General features: G+C 42.4%; 3 protein-coding genes across 5 annotated transcripts; 2 read left to right on the top strand and 1 right to left on the bottom strand.

Moving 5' to 3' along the window:
* Positions 1-343: 343 nt before the first annotated feature.
* Positions 344-5092, bottom strand: mad2l2 (mitotic arrest deficient 2 like 2). The gene is made up of 8 exons (XM_035159040.2): positions 3871-5092; positions 3490-3608; positions 3324-3395; positions 3140-3240; positions 2923-3017; positions 2244-2317; positions 1999-2091; positions 344-1242 (listed from the first exon to the last, which is right to left on the bottom strand). The coding sequence occupies exons 1-8, from the start codon at positions 3908-3910 to the stop codon at positions 1204-1206; spliced, it is 633 nt and encodes a 210-aa protein (XP_035014931.1). The 5' UTR covers positions 3911-5092; the 3' UTR covers positions 344-1203.
* A 410-nt stretch (positions 5093-5502) lies between these two features.
* On the top strand, positions 5503-8635 carry LOC118110653 (DIS3-like exonuclease 2). Its single transcript, XM_035158592.2, is given in 2 exon segments — positions 5503-5558; positions 5560-8635. Coding segments are annotated over 2 exon segments (3042 nt in total). The 3' UTR covers positions 8546-8635.
* A 2196-nt stretch (positions 8636-10831) lies between these two features.
* Positions 10832-17703, top strand: LOC118111078 (solute carrier family 25 member 45). Of its 3 annotated transcripts, none has more exons than XM_035159399.2 (7): positions 10832-11002; positions 13093-13149; positions 13250-13293; positions 13377-13448; positions 13557-13739; positions 16070-16304; positions 17172-17703. In XM_035159399.2, exons 2-7 carry the CDS (start codon positions 13113-13115, stop codon positions 17450-17452), a joined length of 852 nt encoding a protein of 283 aa, XP_035015290.1. In that variant the 5' UTR covers positions 10832-11002; positions 13093-13112; the 3' UTR covers positions 17453-17703. The 3 variants fall into 3 exon arrangements, with proteins under 3 accessions (XP_035015290.1, XP_035015289.1, XP_035015291.1); XM_035159398.1 differs by having other exon boundaries at positions 10873-10913; XM_035159400.1 differs by lacking the exon at positions 10832-11002 and adding an exon at positions 11305-11349.
* The last annotated feature ends 533 nt before the right edge of the window (positions 17704-18236 follow it).

Genomic DNA, 18236 nt, shown 5'->3' with positions numbered 1-18236 from the left:
ATATTATCTTATTTGTGTAACTGTGAGATTGTTTGTATTTTAATTTAGAAAGTAAACACTCTGATGACCGACAGGAAATCTTTCTGTGTAAAAGCTTGTTTCCTTTAAAAAAAAAAAAACACTAAGAACCCGCTCAGCCAGCAGTGGGAGCACTGGATTTATTAAATCAATGAGTGTTTTTCTTTTAATGTGTGATGCTGCTGGAGTTATTAGGACTTGCAGCCATCTACCTAAAGCATTATTTCATATAGATGAATGAATGAAGCCTCTAACCAAGAATCATTCTACTTCAATATTTGCATAGTGAGACATACAAAGAGATTTTTTGTGCTGATGCTTCAAAAAAGATTGAATTACAATTTAATAATATTTTACATTTTGCATTAATCAACAATGGTATCAGTGGTAAAAATGAAATGCAAAACACAACTCTGCAATAGTCATGTAAAAATGGAACGGAACATTACAAATGGGTACAAATGTACAAGTGAAACCACACAGAGATCCTTTCGTTCTAATGAAGCCCACAATAAACTTTCATCCTGCAGTTTTAGCACAGCATGCATGATGCCACTGTAGACAACATGCAGAGAACTGCTGTGGCTCAATATGAAACCATCCTTCAAGGACTGAGATGACTTGACCTCTGACCTCCTAGAGGATGTGACAAGGCTACTTCTTCTCAGTGAGCATTTGCAAAAGAAAATGCCTACAAAGAACAATGAGTAGTGGATATTTTTACATTTAAAACACTGCTGAACCCGGGGTTAATCTGATACAAGTGGGATTTAAAGTGAGACTGATGTTCTCCCCAAGGATTCAATGTCCTCTGGAAGGTTGTTGTCATGGTGCAACTACATTTCAATCTTGATGATCACGTCACTTTAAAGATCTGCAGTCAAAACATTAAAACGCACAATACATGACAACAAGAACAGAAGCACATCCATCGATACGTGTATGGTATGTTCCTCAATCACAGACAAATGAAACAGCACCAACCCAAACTGCAGCTTTACACACTTCACAAACACATTCCCACAGGAATATCCCACTCTTAAGAATCCCATGTGTTCAACACATCCTCGTCTTTCTTTCAAGCTGTTGCAGCTCTGATAGGCTGCATTATGTACTTAGCTCATGATTCAGTGTTGTCACAGAGAGGCTTCTGCAGCACTATCTGAGTTTCTACAGAGTGTGGACCTATGTTTTCTGGGCTCTCTCCTCCACGTAGAGCTGCATCTGTGAAAGAAAAAGAACAAACAGATATCCGTAAGTGTGGGAGCATTTGAAAACAATTCAACAAAACATAAATCACAGAATTTGAGGTCAAACTGTTAATCTGAGCAAGATAATTAAAACTCCACTTGAGTGTCTGTAGCCGTTTTCAGACATGACCTCCAGAGGATGTCCAGAAATGAGTCGGTACTTTTCCACGTTCACACGTGTACAATGGAGAAGGAGGTTCTCTGGTCAGATATGACCTCAACAACACAGACATCTCTGGAGGGTGAGGGGCGGTGCGGCAGACAGGAGGCAAAACGCAATGTAAAAACTCCACTGCAGAGATCATGTTTTTGTTTGCAGCACATTGACATCCGGCGTCTGGCTTTATCACCAGAGGCTCTCTTCACATCTGCGTCGCTATCTTCTACGTGTATGACATTGCTTTTTTATCCTGAGATATTTGTATTCTTTTGGGTTTTGTTATTTTTTTGCTTTCGTGGCATGTTAGAACGACATCAACACACCCACTTGCTCGCAGTGAATCCTGCGGAGGATCTACTGCTGTTTCCTCACATCAGCTCCTTTGGACATTCTGAAGAGTTTTCATCACGGGGCTGGCTGGAGAAAGTCCACGGAAAGTCCGAAAGCTCTAACACGGACATTTGCACTCACACATATAGCATTTTCTGAAGGATCTCTGAGTTCGGTGCATTTCTGGAAGACAAGATGCTGTTTTTTTCCTTTGAACTGATGAGAAAGATGTTTGCTCACTTTTACTATGTCAGATGTCATGGTCTTCAGTGGGATGAGTCTCGGCTCCTGCATGTGGACTTCTTGTTCATCAGCAACTATCCACGGGAAATCCTGAGGGGGGGAAATGCACAAACATGAAACAGCAAATACATGTGATTATTCTGTGTTTACATATAATTTGATTTGTTTAGAATTCTACCAAGAAATAAACACGCTGCATCATGTTTTAATCTGTGTTGATGCAGTGGTTTTAAAAAACTCACCTTGATGACTTGAACCTTCTCCATGTTGCGTGTGGCAGCATCTCTGGTGTGTACTAGTACTGTAAATGAACACCCTGTGACAAAAAAATAAATCACATTATTAAATCTATGATTTGTATCTATTCCCTTATGGATATTATTTACATGTCATATAATCTCTCACAGAGGCTTTGCGACCACAATCTTAATTATCTCCTAAGAATTCTTCTCTCCAGTTGCTCAACTTTTCATTTGCTCAAAGGCACCTTCTGTAATTTTAGTGAGCCTACTGCTTATAAAGAGCTGGATAGAGTCATGTTCTTGACTCAGGAGATTATTATACCCTGAACTAAACCTCGCAGGCTTACACTTCCTCTCAAGTTACACCCAAATCCTGTCTCCTTTGCTAAGACATACAGAGGAGTATGTCTCCCTCGCTGAGGACTCGTATGCAGTGAGAGCACAGGCAGCAGGTTGCTTGGTTACTGATAAACAGGTGCACCAGTGAATGATTTCATGTGGAGAGGATGTCAATGAATAAAATAAAAAGTATTTTACAAACACAACCTTTAAGTTATGAACTGAATTGGATTAGTTGTTAGCATAAAAGAATCAAATATGTCGTCAGTTAAACAAAATCTTTTATAAATATATAAGAATGTGCATTTGCAGTGTATTTCTAAATGAATAATGCTTTTACCTGGCGGGTTATTATTTAAAACAGCGTCACACACACTGATCTTCAGGATGAATGCCCTCAGCAGCTGCTCCACATGTGAAAGTAAAGTGTCAGAGCTGCAAAGCAAAAGGAGAGTTAAGGCCCCCGATCACAAAACAAGCATGTCGATGTTTCAGCAATATATAAGGATAGAGATCTATATTAATTTCTGAATAAACACATGAATAAAAGTAAAAACCTGATGGACAGCAGTGTAGGTTGGGAGATCTCAAACACAAATCTCTCAACTGGATGATGCTCTTTGTCCATGATGACCACCACCACCTTCTCTGCATCGTTCTGGGAGGAAAGTGGAAGATGTTAAACAGAGGGGAAACACACGTTACCAAATATGAACCGGTCTGCTTCGGGTCGTGTCTTACCTTTTCAATCAGCGGCTTTACGCAGTGCAGCGTGTCTTGGATATACTGATTCAGCTCCGGGTGACATGACATCTACAAAGAAACACACCAAAGACACAAGATAGAACTAAATGCGACTTCCAACAATATGTGAGCATGTAATAATCACACCTAAAAGTATCTGTACCTGCACAGGCACGTTGTATTTCTTTCTCTTCTGAAATATGCCAGAGGGATAAACTTCTCGGACGTACAGGATGAGGTGAATAGCGACCTCCAGGAACTCACACAGGATGTCAGCGACCACTGGAACGAGACCAATCCATGGGGACATGAACTATCTCATTCAGTGTCCCTGCTCTCGTATTGACAGACTCAGAACAACTAATCAGCTCTAGAGTGTTTACTTATAATGACAAGAAAAGGGGGGTCGACAGCATGTAGGTGAAACTTTATAGAAATACAGCACTGATTAGTTTCATGCTAAGACCCTCACGTGTTGGTGAACGAGGAGGTGTATCGTATCGAGGCATTGCCAGAGGAGTACATTTGACCACTTCACGCTTACCTTGTCCAAAGTTGAGATCCTGTCTTGTTAGAGTTGTCATGTTGTCTTCCTCTCAAACGGTCGAATGAAACAAATACAAGCTAATTTCCCCAGCAGGCTATCGTTAGCAGCCTGTCAAGCCTTCATCTTCTGTTTTTGTTTGTTCGATGTCCGACTGGACGACGTCAGCCCGAGGGAGAGCAGCGCTGAACTGTGGAGTTTAAACAAAGATGCTATGGAAACACTGAGGCGGATTTAAAAGAGAATGAAAGTATAATATAGTTCACGACCGGTGTTCCAGTTTAGCTGGGGATCTTGGTAACTGGTGATTTGTTGTCTTTATTCCAGATGTTGTCGGTCGGTTGCAGACACGATCGCAGATTCGTCATTTTAAAAAGCGCTTGTGTGTGAAGTGCGGTGGTCTACTGAAGGTGCCGTTGAAATAAACATCAAACAAAAAAAACCCCATCACGAGTTAATGTAATGTGTCCGTATCAACATCACGTTGAGACAACGATATAAATCATATGGGTAAAAAAATTTATATAGTACAAAAAACTTGAACGGGATTCAGAACGACATGGCAAAGCAGTATTAGCTTCAGGCCTGATGACGATGTCATTACGCCACCGAGCCGCTGGAAGTTCGGTGCGCTTCATCAGAATGAACCGTGTTTTACTCTGTCAGCTGTGTAACACCAGATGTTGTTTAAGGAAACGCCCATGCTATCTGATGATAGTCCGAACACAGAATAAACGCTGCAGACTTAACAACAGGCTTCACAAACTGATGACCATCGTTCACAACATGGGTTAAAAAAATGACCCATATTCATTTCCTGTGTTATTTCATGCGGCTGGGTGTTTCTTTGCTATATTAATTTATCGCTTATTCATCCTTCTTCATTTAGGAGAAGGCTCCTTTGATGACATAGAAGACTCATCTTCTACATCATCGAAGGAGCCAATGAAGATGAGTCTTCTATATCATCAAAGGAGCCATCTCCATTTAGGAGAGCTGGATTCCAAGACACACCCACAACTCCAGCTTGATCCTGTGGAACAAAGTCTAGGTCCTCAGCTTCAGAGATTTCAGACTCAGAATCAAGACCAAGAATTGCCTCCTCATTTTCCTCATCCTGGTCTTCATATGGCATCTTTATGAACATGTCAACCGTAAGCAACTTACCAACCATAAGTCTGAAATGATTGCGACCAGCCATACTAACTCTCTGGATAAAGAAAATCAAAAGCATATTTTCAAATGCATATCAATCTGTCTATTAAGTATATACTGTTATATTTTTAATTTTATTTTGTTGATCTAGCTTTGGTTAGCTAGCCAGAAAAGAAGCCAGCTAGCTAACAGCTAGTTAGTATTGTACATATTTGTTATTCTCACTAGTAATGGATTGTAAAATAAGACTTACATGCATCAGATGTGCAAAAGCAGCTGTGTGAAATGAATGGTAGGTGTTCTGTAGTGAATACAAACTGTATGGGTCATTTTGGACCCATGTGTGTAAAAGTGAAAATAATACAACAAGACATATAGAACAAAAGTGTCTGACATGAGGATGCTGCGTGCTCATAGCCTGTACAATATGCATAGAGTTACTTAGCTTCCAGCTAACAAACACAATGTTCACCAAGCATGCTAACAGTACACGTGCAACACCGCAGCAGCAAGTTCAATTTGTATCTGGACCAATGCAAAGGACTTGTCATTTCAAAGGGAAGGAAATTTGCCAAGCACGCTGGTCAAAGCCTAGAGTGACAGGCTGAACATAACACAGCACAAAAGGGACCAATTGCTTAATGATTTATCTGATTCAAGTGACTTCTCCCCCTCATCTTTGAAGGGTAAAGGAGAGGAAAGTTCACTGGCTCTGCACATGGAGAGGCTGAGCAGTCGCACTGCGCCGCAGGACTGTGAAAGGCAGCAAGACTTCACTGACAGGCAGCGACGGAGACAGAGGAGGGACACCCCCACCAGCCAAGACGGAGATATTGAGTCTAGAGAGGAGTTCAGCTCCGTCACACTTAATGATTCCTACAAACAGAAGCAGCAGAAGAAAAATAAGGACTCCTTGGCCTCTAAAGAGCCCAACTTTGATGGACGTCCCCAGTCCCCAAAGAAAGCCGGCACAAGTGGACAGGAACAAGAGAAGATGAAGAAAAAGAATCTGCCCCAGCATGCAGAAGAAGAGAAGAGCCCAGAAGTGCCTGGAACTATTACTCAAATGTCAAGGCCCAAGTCTCCTTATGGTAAAGACAAGAAAACGCAGCAAATTCAAGCTTCAACTACCAATTCTCCGGCAGACAAAAGCAAAAAGAGAGGAAAAGGATCCAAGAAACAAGTGTTTGACTCTTACATGACAGCTGAGGACGTTTCCCATGGCCTGAAGAGAGGAGAGCTTATTCAAGGACAACTAAGAATCAACCCTAAGAAGTACCAGGATGCTTACATCCCATCTCCTAATGACATGCGGGATATATTTCTGGATGGGATTGTAGCTCGCAACAGAGCGCTGAACGGAGATGTTGTGGTGATACAAGTCCTGCCTCGAGAGCAGTGGAAGGTTGTGAGGTCAGATACTGACTGTGAGGGCGCCAGTGAGTCAGAGACGCAGAGAAAACATCTGGTGAAAACACCCCAGAAGAAGAAAGAGCACACCCCCAGGCCTGATGCTACTGTGGGCAATTGCTGTAGGGACCAGGATGAACTCTTAAGCAAGGTTCAGAATATCACCCTCACTGACACAGATCCGTCAACCCCTTGGTCCAACGGGGAAATACTCCAAAAGACTGCTAATGTGGTCTACATTGTTGAGAAGAAACACTCCAGAGCAGCGACAGGCTTCATCAAGTTCCGACCAGACAAGCCCTTTGTCATGTTTGCCCCCGTGGACCACCGGGTGCCTCGCATTAACGTTCCCCTGGTTGACTGCCCTGCCGACTTTAGTTCCCGCTCGGGTGACTACATTAACACGTTGTTCATCTGTCGCATCACCAACTGGTCAGCCGACAGCAACTTTGCAGAAGGACGACTGGCTAAGACTCTGGGTCAAGCTGGAGAAATCGAACCAGAGACAGAGGGCATCCTGACGGAGTATGATGTGGATTCTTCTGAGTTCTCAGATAGCGTGTTGGACTGCCTGCCCAAGAACCTGCCCTGGACCATCCCACCTGAGGAGATGACGAAGAGGAGAGACCTGAGGAACGAGTGTATCTTCACAATCGACCCTTCCACTGCCAGAGATTTGGATGATGCTCTTTCCTGTAAACAACTCCCAGATGGAAACTTTGAGATGGGAGTTCACATTGCTGACGTGAGCTATTTTGTGGAGGAGGGCAATGCTCTGGATGCCATTGCCAGCCAAAGAGCAACTAGTGTGTACCTTGTTCAGAAGGTGATCCCCATGTTACCTCCGTTGCTCTGTGAGGAGCTGTGCAGTCTCAACCCTCTCACCGACAGACTTACTTTCTCTGTCATTTGGAAAATTACACCCGAGGGGAAGATCCTGAGTGAGTGGTTTGGCCGCTCAGTGATGCGCTCCTGTGTGAAATTGAGTTATGACCATGCTCAGAGCATGATCGAGGCCCCTGAGAAATTGTTCTCCGCTGGGGAGCTGCCACCTGTGGACCCTGTGCACCCCATCGATGAGATCCACCAGGCTGTGCTCAACCTGCACTCTATTGCCAAGAACCTCCGAGCTCAACGCTTCTCAGGCGGATCCCTCAGGCTAGACCAGATGAAACTTTCTTTCACCCTGGATAGAGAGACCATGATGCCTCAGGGCTGCTATGTTTATCAGTACAGAGACAGCAACAAGTTGGTGGAAGAGTTCATGCTGCTGGCGAACATTGCCACCGCCCACCACATCTACCGCAAATTTCCTGAGCTGGCCCTGCTCAGGCGCCACCCTCCACCAAATGCCAAGATGGTGGATGAGCTGCAGGAGCTGTGTGACCAGTTGGGCATCGACCTTGACCTGTCGTCTGCAGGAGCATTGCATAGGAGCCTCAATACTACTCTTGGTGATGATGAGTACTCCAGTGCCAGAAAAGAAGTCCTCACCCACATGTGCACCAGACCCATGCAGATGGCGTTGTACTTCTGCACAGGCGTAGTGAAGGACGAGCCGCTATTTAAGCACTACGCCCTCAACGTTCCTTTCTACACACACTTCACCTCACCCATCAGGCGCTATGCTGACATCATTGTGCACCGGCTGCTGGCTGCTTCCCTGAAGTGTGGGCCTCACTTAGGGCTGTCAACAGAGGAAGTGGGAAAACAGGCATCGCACTGTAATGACAAGAGGACGGCATCAAAGCGAGTCCAGGAGCTCAGCTCGGGGCTCTTCTTTGGAGTTTTTTTAAAGGAGTGTGGCCCCCTGGACTCTGAGGCCATGGTGATGAGGGTGTTGGATCAGTCGTTTGATGTGCTGGTTCTCCGCTACGGAGTACAGAAACGCATCTACTGCAAGGCTGTTGCGGGCCTGGCCTCATTTCACCATCGTAAGGTGGGAAAGAAATCTGAGCTGACCCTGATCTGGACACCAGACGACTTAGAGAAACCTCCAGTGGAGCAGATCATTTCACTCTTCACTCTGGTGGAGGTGCAGCTACAAGACAACAGCGCTCCGATGAAATACAGCGCAGTGCTCAAGAGGCCCGATGACAACGCACCATAAATACAGGGATGTGCCTTGGTGCACAGAAACACTTACACAGAAGTTTGGGATTGCACTTTTTCTTTTGTTGATTCATAGACTTCACATGTAGTTTAGAAACAGTATTACTGTGTGGGCAGGGATATCACAGATCAGATCAGAGTCTGATTTAATTGGAAGTTCCTACTGAGTTTCTGTCTCAATGTAAACAACCAACCCAGTGCAAGTCAAGTTTTAACCCACAGATAACTGGAACCTTCAGACTCTTTTATCCACACTGACCGCCAGCATCTGCAGTTGTGGAAACAAAACAGTGTCTGTCATGAGGATGCTGCGCTCATCGCCTTCCCAAGGGAATCCAGGGCAAAGAGAGCACCACTTAACATAGTGTTCAACATACTTATATATAGAACTATGACAAAACATAATGCTGAAAACTCAACAAGAAGAAAGAAACAAAAGACCCGTAACACAGAAAGTGGCGATCCCCCTCTTCAAAATAAAAGTGTCTACTTTAGTAGCTGTGGGAATTTCCTTTTAAAATCAAGTCTGCTGACTTTATCCAGCAGCGACAGGAGGACACATGAAGCTCAACACATCCAATAAAAGCACGTTCACCAACTTTACTCACAAAAACACCGCACAGGCTTCCACCTCGTTGATGTGAGGGATGTTTTCATATGACACGTGTTTGGTGTGTGTGCATTGTAATGATCACCAGCGTCACACAAAATCACTTTGCGTGGAGCTGGCCACGCGTGTGTATTCTTCATAACTCCCTGTGAACGATGGTCATCAGTTTGTGAAGCCTGTTATTAAGTCTGCAGTGTTTATTCTGTGTTCGGACTATCACCAGATAACATGGGCGTTTCCTAACATCTGGTGTTATACAGCTGACAGAGTAAAACACGCTTAATTTAGGTAAAGTGCACCGGACGTCTCAGCTATAGCAAGCCGTTTGAGCATTTATTCCATATCCTTGATATCAAATGTCAGTCCCCTCCACTAGTTCGGTCTTTGTCAGCACTAGTTGGACATTTGGTCGCACTAGTTCAGCATCTTACTGTACTAGTTGAACAAAAAATCTTACTAGTCACTCTTTTTCAGCAACTAGTGGCACTTTTGTTCAACTTGTTACAGCAGAAACTGTACTAGTAACACTGTGCGCCGCACTAGTAGCACCAAAGTCCCTACTAGTTGGCTTATTGCCGCACTAGTGGCCCTCTGGACCGAACTAGTAATGCTGAAAGTGTTACTAGCTAACTAGTGAGCTGCAAAAGCTCTGACATGTAAGCTAGTCAAACATGGATTCAGCTCACTAGTAAACTAGTGGCCTACAATTTTCTGCACTAGTTGAACTAGTGGGAGCCAAAATGCACACTAGTAAGCTAGTGCAGGCAAAAATACCCACTAGTTTACTAGTAAAAGCCTATTTTGACCTTACTAGTAAACTAGTAAGGCTCAAAATGTGTACTAGTTAACTAGTGGGGTCGAAATACCCACTAGTTTACTAGTAAACGCCTATTTTGACCTTACTAGCAAACTAGTGAGGTGCAAAATGTTTACTAGTTTGCTAGTGGGGTCAAAATGTGCACTAGTTTACTAGTTGAAGTGTCTTTTGACTTTACTAGTTGAACTAGTGAGGCTAAAAGGGTTTACTAGTAAGCTAGTGACAGCGAAAATGCCTACTAGCTTACTAGTGGCACTTGTTGCATTACATGCTAATGAGGGGCATAAATTGAAGCTTCCTATTGGCTCTCCAGCAAGAGCTAGTGCCACTAGTTGCTGAAAAAGAGTGACTAGTAAGATTTTTTGTTCAACTAGTACAGTAAGATGCTGAACTAGTGCGACCAAATGTCCAACTAGTGCTGACAAAGACCGAACTAGTGGAGGGGACTGACATTTGATATCAAGGATATGGAATAAATGCTCAAATGGCTTGCCATAGGCCTGAAGCTAATACTGCATCGGCTCATCGTTTCGAATCACGTTCAAGATTTTTACACTATTTATTCTTTTACCCATATGATTTATATCGTTGTCTCAACGTGATGTTGACACATTACATTAACTCGTGATGGTTTTTTTGTTTGATGCTTATTTCAAAGACACCTTCAGTAGATCACCGCACTTCACACACAGGCGCTTTGTGAAAATGACGAATCTGCGACCGAGTCTGCAACTAACCGACAACATCTGGTATAGGCAGCAAATCACCAGTTGCCAAGATCCCCAGTTAAACCGGAACACCGGAGGTGACGCCGCTCGCCGTTGTTAAGATACCGCCGCGACGTCGCGCATCTCTGTGTCGTCACTCGTTGTTTACAAGCAGTTCGCCGTCCACTCGTGATGACGTGCTATTCCATGATTCTGCAGATGTCTAATTTGCGTAAGAAAGGAGAACAAACCATTACATTAATGTCGTCTTTTTCCCTTTTCCTTTAGGTAAAAATTAATGTCAGACAAGGAGCCCCTATTGTAAGTATCTATTTATTCATTTTTGTATTCATTTTGGAGCAAAGGTTTTGTATTTAATTAATTTAACAAACCTTTTTTTTCCTAACTTTGTTCACATCACTAACTTTATTTTACATTTAATCTTACAATACTTCAATTTGTTTCTTCGTACAATGCAACCATGCTTTACACCATGCTTTATCTCATATTATATTCAGCAGCAGAACAATGCCCTGTGTTTAAAACCCCAAACTCATTTCTACTCGTGTGTTGATGACAGCTCAAAACGATTTACAGGACAGGTTTGAAGAAGATCTGGATAACGAAGCAAGAGTCAAAGCAGCTCGAGTAAGATCAGTGAAAATCATGTGAGTCCCACCTCAGCATTAAATCAGACTCACCCGGGAAAGAAACTGTGAAAATGTGATGTTTCCTAGGTTTTTCTTTTTACTTTGAAATTGTACATCAGATTGTCCTGATATTGTCCGAGTGAGACTCTGAGGTGGTGAAATGTCATTATGAAGTGAAATATGTCTGTGGAAACCGGTATTTTATTTTTGATATCAATCTGAATTTAGAGGCAGTATGAAATAAGTCTGTGGAAACAGGAAGTTTCTCAATGACCATCTTTTGTTTTGTTGCTTAAATTCAGATTTTTTCTTCATTGTAATATTTTACTTATTAATTACACAGTATCAATTATCAATTAGTTGATTTATTTTATATCTTAACATTACCTTCCTTCATTCACAGACTGTACAAGTGTCACGTCCCATTTAGGGAAGGTCCCCTTTTATTTTGAAATCACTCTTAACATGCTCGCCCTTAACGTTATGTTTTGAGAAATTGCGCACCGCGGAATGGGAGGCTAGTTTGGCCGTGTGTTTCGGGGGAGGCTGTCTTAACCGTAGTCGGGAGAATCTTTTATAAAATACTAAAGTATGTTTCTCATGGTGGCCATCCATCCATCCATCCATCCATCCATCCATCCATCCATCCATATGGCTTTAATACAACTTTAAATCAAGGGTATGTGGGTCCTGTACAATTCTACAGCCACTATGTTTACATTGATGAGGACGTGGTTCAAACAATAAGGTGACTTATACAACAGGCAAACCAATTTGACTAAGATAATAAATCTTTGTTTGCATGTAGCTTAATGCTTTAATACACCTGATGATAACATAGTGTTGTGACACATGAAATGTCTGTTTCAAGCCATTGATAAAACACAACTGGAGACAAGTCTGGAAACATTTTTTGAAAATCCTGTGAAAATGAAATGCCACAAGTCATATGATGGGGCCTAGTAGGATTATCAGAAGTATGGAGTGTTGTGTGACAGTTTAGCAGGATTATTTATGCCTTCACACTGGGCCTTAATTTGACATAAACATAAACCTTACTCGTATCCATAGGTGCAGCTGGCAAATGTGGCACAGAAGGAAGAGACTCATTTACTAACTTTTGTGAAAATGAATATATGTAGAGCATAAACATATATTATTAGGAACATTTAAATGTTCCACACCAAAAGCCCACATTTCATGTTTTTTCCATGTATTTTTAAATCAATGACGTGTTTTTGTTTTATTTAAAAAAAAGTGTCATGTCATGTAGCAATTTAGTAGTTTGATAAACCTTTTTTAAAATAAAGGTGACAAAAGATTATAACAGACAACACATGAAAGGCTGTTGGTGGTTCAATCCCCGGTACCTCCAGTCAGTCCAAGTGTCCTTGAGCAAGATTCTGAACAGCTTAAGGCTGTGTGGTGTGTCATTTTTAAAAAGCACTGCAAAGAATGTGTGCGTGAATGGGTTAATGCGACTTGTACTGTGTTTGAGTGGTTGATAAGACTGGAAAAGGTCTATATAAAAACAGTATATTTAACACGTCGACCGATTCACTTGAAGCGGGCCCCACCAAGGGGCCCCCAGATTTATGTACAACAGTTGATGTTTACGGCAGCCTCGGCCCCATTATGGTCAGTCATATATTAACCGCTCTTGGTTGTGACACAACTGACAGTTTGCGTTATAGCAGCTGTAAAGCACTCTCCTCAGGGATTATCTTTACCCCTGGTCAATCACACTGGTTTTCTCTGCAGGTTGTGAAGTTGTGGAAGTCATGCCTTTTGTGGAGTTCATAGCTGGGAGCATTTCAGGTACAACGAAATCGATTAAATACAGTACTATTTGTATAATAGTATTATAGTTGTATACATGTGCAGAAATAACATTTGCTTGCTGATTATTGTATTGTAGGTGCACTGGGACTGGCACTTGGACATCCATTAGACACTGTGAAGGTTGGATAACACACTTTAATTCATAAACATGATGAATTGCATAAAACCAGCTTTTTTTCTGACACATTATGTTTTATTTGTAGGTGCGTCTGCAGGCCCAGTCCATGTATAAAGGGATACTTCACTGTGTGGCTAAAACATACTCTCATGAAGGGGTAAAGGCCACACACTTTTCAACTGTTTCACAACATATCACCGCCTAAATAGCACCAGCCTCCACATATTGATGCTCACTTACTATATTCATTTGTTTTTTACATCAGCTCCATGGTTTCTTCAAGGGCATGGCATTTCCGGTGCTGACCACCGGCATCATCAACTCCATTGTTTTTGGCTCTTACTCTAACGCCTTAGATTACCTTACTCAGTCTCAGCGCGGTGACCGTAGCAAACCGGCCTCGGCTGCACACATCTTCACTGCTGGCTGCTTCTCAGGTCTGATGCAGGTAAGAACACATGATGTTCGCTGGCTGCTTTCATCCAAAGCACCTGGAAGGACAATGGCTGCAGATATTACTGGCATGACGACTGTAGGGCTCCACAGTATTATAGAACTGACCATTCCCAGATTGTGAAAATTCTCCATTCATAGAGGCAGCAGCAAATTACTTCTAGTTTCATTTAGCATGTGTGTGTTCCACAGCTGCTAAAGAGTAGGTGAAGGGGTTGTGGGTAAATAAGATTTAATCTGACCCCTTGAGGTCCTAGTGTTCAATACAACCCATAGAAGAAGTGTTGGTCAGAATCAGAGACTGTACATAAAGATGCACTACACTTCCTCCCACTATCAAGAAATGAAGCTCAAATATCTGCGTAGTAGTAGCGACACTCCACCAATCGCAAGTCAGTCTCATCTGTACAAACCAAACCTATCTGAAAAATCTACTCTCGTTTATCTCCAGAGGGTGATTGAGATGCTTTGGCTTCACTTTTAAGGAGCTGGCACATCGTCCATCTTTATATAAAGTCTATGGTCAGAACAGGGTTGAGAATGTGAAGTGTTGTGCAGCAGGTGCTGAGGAGAGGCAAAAGGCTCATGAAAACCACAAGTGTAGCGATCAACTATGTTAAAGGGATAGTTCACCCAAAAATGAAACTTCACTCATTATCTACACACCACTGTGCCGATGGAGGGGTCGGTCAAGTGTTTGAGTCCACGAAACACTTTAGGAGTTTCAGGGGGGAAAAGCTTGCAACGCAGCGCCAAATCCAATACAAGTGAAGTAAATGAAAAGTAAAAGAAAAGAAAAAAACATTAAATGCCTCCATACTGCTTGTGTGGTGTCATCCAAGTGTCCGTAAACCCCGACATTCATATTATTCTTGAAACAGCATTATTTACACCATGTTTTGAGCCTAAGTGTCCTCTGCTGTCCTCCTCTGGAGCCGCGTTTATGCATTGAAACTGTTTTGTGTCCTCAAACACTTGAGCCACCCCTCCATCGGCATAGTGGTGAGTAGATAATGAGTGAATTAAAATTTTTGGGTGAACTATCCCTTTAAGTGGGCAGCTGTTAAAGTGTGGGCCATCCACTAACCAGAAGGCTGGTGGTTTGATAACTGTACTGTGAAGCACTTTCAGTGGTCATCAAGACTATAAAAAGGGTTATATAAATAAATACAATTTAAGGTTGATAGTTATTGTTTTCAAGTGGTAATTTACCCTGGTTCTCATGTTCAGGCTGAAACAATAGTTCAAAAATTCCTCGTCATTGACACAAGTGTTAGTCAAAGTTAAATGTGTAACTAATTTGGAAGGCGACGGTCAGGGACTCATAAACATCAACAGGACTGATCCAGAGATAAGCATGAACACCATACCATTGTCAATAATAAACCCAACCTTTAGTCTTGTACATTCATTAACAGGGACCAAGGTAATTAATCCTAATTAAAAAATGAATCCTGCCTAGCTGGTGCCGGAGGAAAGTTTAGCAGGTCATTGAACTCATTAGGAATCATCCTCAGTGGATCAGGAATACTGTCTGATGTCAGTCAGTATCTTATCCGACCACCAGGAGGCTTCCAAGAGGCTCCTCTGTACCAAGAGCTGACTGGAAATGTTCACAAAGGAACAGAGAGAGCTCTTCAGCAAAGAGAAAAGAAGCACCTGAGCCTGTTGTTACTGAAGATGATGTGTTTCATGAATGGGGGGATTGCACGATAGATGTCTCCTCTTCATAAGTTAACTCCTTGTAAAATAGCAGCAACAAAAATAGGTTTTGGTGTAATCATTGTAGCAGAGAAACATTTTCTGAGATCACATGCTTTGAGATAAAATGAGCCATAGACATTAGTGACAGAGTCACCAAGTAGACAAAGCTACTATTATCGGAGGATAAAAAAATTCAATTAACTTTTATTACAGGACACTCGCTGACAGTATCAAGTCATAGGTAGGGATCAAATAACCGTTGTAATGTAGTTACAGTCACAGCCCTATCATACAGTAAGTTCACTCTCACCAACCACACTGGACAGTTTTATTCAGATGGTGAAAACCTGTCTGACCTACAAGGAGCAAGCATGTGGGACTCAATTGCAGCCATGCGGATCAAATTCCACTGTCAAACAAAAGAACAGGGTGGGATAAAGGGTGGAAACATTTTGGGTTTGTCCAAAACAACACGCTGGAGCACAGGAAATCTGCAAGTGCACAGTTTGAGCACAAGCTGAGCCTATGTAAGCTCAAGCAAAAATACTGTCTAAAATAAAAACAAATCCTCATTGCTTTTAATTTAGGTGGACTGACCCTTTTAATAATGTCTTGTTTCAGGTGTTTGTTTGTGCACCTATCGACCTGGTGAAGGTGCGTCTGCAGGGTCAAACATCTGCTCACCGATACCGTGGACCCATTCACTGTGTTTCCGTCATCCTGAAGGAGGAAGGACCCAGAGGTCTGTTCAGAGGAGGGCTGGCCCTCGCCCTGAGGGATGTACCTTGCTACGGACTCTACTTTTTGCCCTATGAAGTCACTCGAATGGCTCTGACAGAGAGCGGCAAAGAATCAGGTCAGCTCCAGAGAGATCGACTCAACAGCACTAAACCTAATGGAGCACTAACACACATAAGTTTGTGGTTTTACTGCTTTGCTTTGTTTGCTTGCGTTTGCTTGTGTTGTGTATGCAATACAAATAGAGATTCTGCCTGACAGCAAATGTCAGAATGAGCCTGGAGAGAGGAGGAGGAGCTGATGAACCTGGAGTGTGTTTATCTGGTTGTGGACCTTGCTTTCAGCATTGCATAGACAGCCAGCGTGGCACATTATCACCAAAGCTGTCTATGTTATCTGTCCTGAGCATAAAAGTGTGATTGGTTGTTGTCGCCATGACGTTCGCACCAGCACCAAGGTTCAGGCAGGCGACCTACCCACTGTTAAGTGTTAAAGCAGCGCGTGCATGTGAGTGCTCTGTCATTGAACTTGTCACCAGGGTAGTCTGTGAGGTACGGTGGCCCATTACTGTCAGGAAAAAAAGTTAGAAATCATCAAAACAAAGAATACCCTCAAATAAAATGATGAGATACTAAAAGACTAAGTGAATGACTATCTGTCAAATTGAGTAAAAAATATATTATACTTTTGATATAAGTGTTGTAGTTTTGAAGAAATAAATCTCATCATTTTAAAATGTCTTCCTTTTGTACTTTTCTTTTTTTTCTCTACCTTTCATCTTTTGGGGTTTCTTGGTAGAAAAGTGCTTCCATAAAAGACATCAAAGATATTTTAAATAAGCCAAATATAACAACATATAACAACTACAGAACAATGTTAAGATTTTCAGTAGCTCTCCCAAATGTTATTTAATCTCTACTGTTAAGTTTCACATTTCACACATGACTTTAGATTTACACTAAGTCCTTAACTTTTCTGTCATCAGATACGTTTGCAATATTGATGGCCGGTGGCACGGCAGGAGTGGTGACCTGGGTCTTTGCCACGCCCATGGACGTGGTGAAAGCCCGACTCCAGATGTCAGGGGCCGGCGGACGGGTATACAGCGGAGTCCTTCACTGCCTGAGAGTGAGCGTGAGAGAGGAGGGAGCCAGGGTCCTTTTCAAAGGCCTACTACTGAACAGCCTGAGGGCCTTTCCCGTCAACGCCGTCACCTTCCTAAGCTACGAGAGTCTGATGAAGATGTTCTGTCCACCAGCGAGATGACGAGATGTCTAACAGTGACAAACTGTTTGTCCTGCAAACTGAAAAATTTTCTTTCCAGTCGGACTCTGGTGTCTGGAACACAGTGGACAATGTTTAGGTGCTAGCTGTTAAAATTAAACTAAACTGTCGTTAGACCTCTTTGTCCTCTTTAATAATATCATAAGTGGAGGAGGCTCCTCAGCCCTGATCAGGTGGTGGGGGGAGTCGAAATTGTTGAGATTCAACTAAATTAAAGTGACAACTGAAACATCTCCATGACAACTGAGCCAACTCATCTGCTTATGAAGGCCATGGCTTGTGGCTCAAAAAACTATCTAGTTCAAGGACATTGACTTAAAGCAGCGACAATCAAGATTCAAATGACTGAGTTTAATGTGAATAGGGTTTCTCATAACGACAGCTTTAGAGAATTTTAGTTTATAATCTTAACTTTTGATTTTGATTAATTCCCAATACTCACATTAGCATGGTTACACCATTTGCCTGGTGCCAAAAAGCTCCTCAAAAGTGAAGCCAAAGTGTTTAGCTCGCCTCCTGGTGGCTGGTTGCATTATATGTCAGAAATTCCACCACCTCCATATAAGATGTGACATATCAAAGTACGCAACAAATACATTCTCTCAAAGATGGCTTCTGTCATTGTAGGTAGTTCTTATCACGATGATGTTTGTTCAAGTGTTTTTCTGGTAAGTTTGGTTTAAATTAATTCTTTGATGCTATAAAAACAGAGTGAATGATTGTGTCACGAATGGTCGAGCACTTGTATCGGCAAGACCGAAATATC

This window comes from Hippoglossus stenolepis, chromosome 6, assembly GCF_022539355.2.
Source record: "Hippoglossus stenolepis isolate QCI-W04-F060 chromosome 6, HSTE1.2, whole genome shotgun sequence".
Taxonomy (NCBI): domain Eukaryota; kingdom Metazoa; phylum Chordata; class Actinopteri; order Pleuronectiformes; family Pleuronectidae; genus Hippoglossus; species Hippoglossus stenolepis.
The sequence above is the reverse complement of the archived record's forward strand: the minus strand, read 5'-3'. Positions and strand labels throughout refer to the sequence as shown.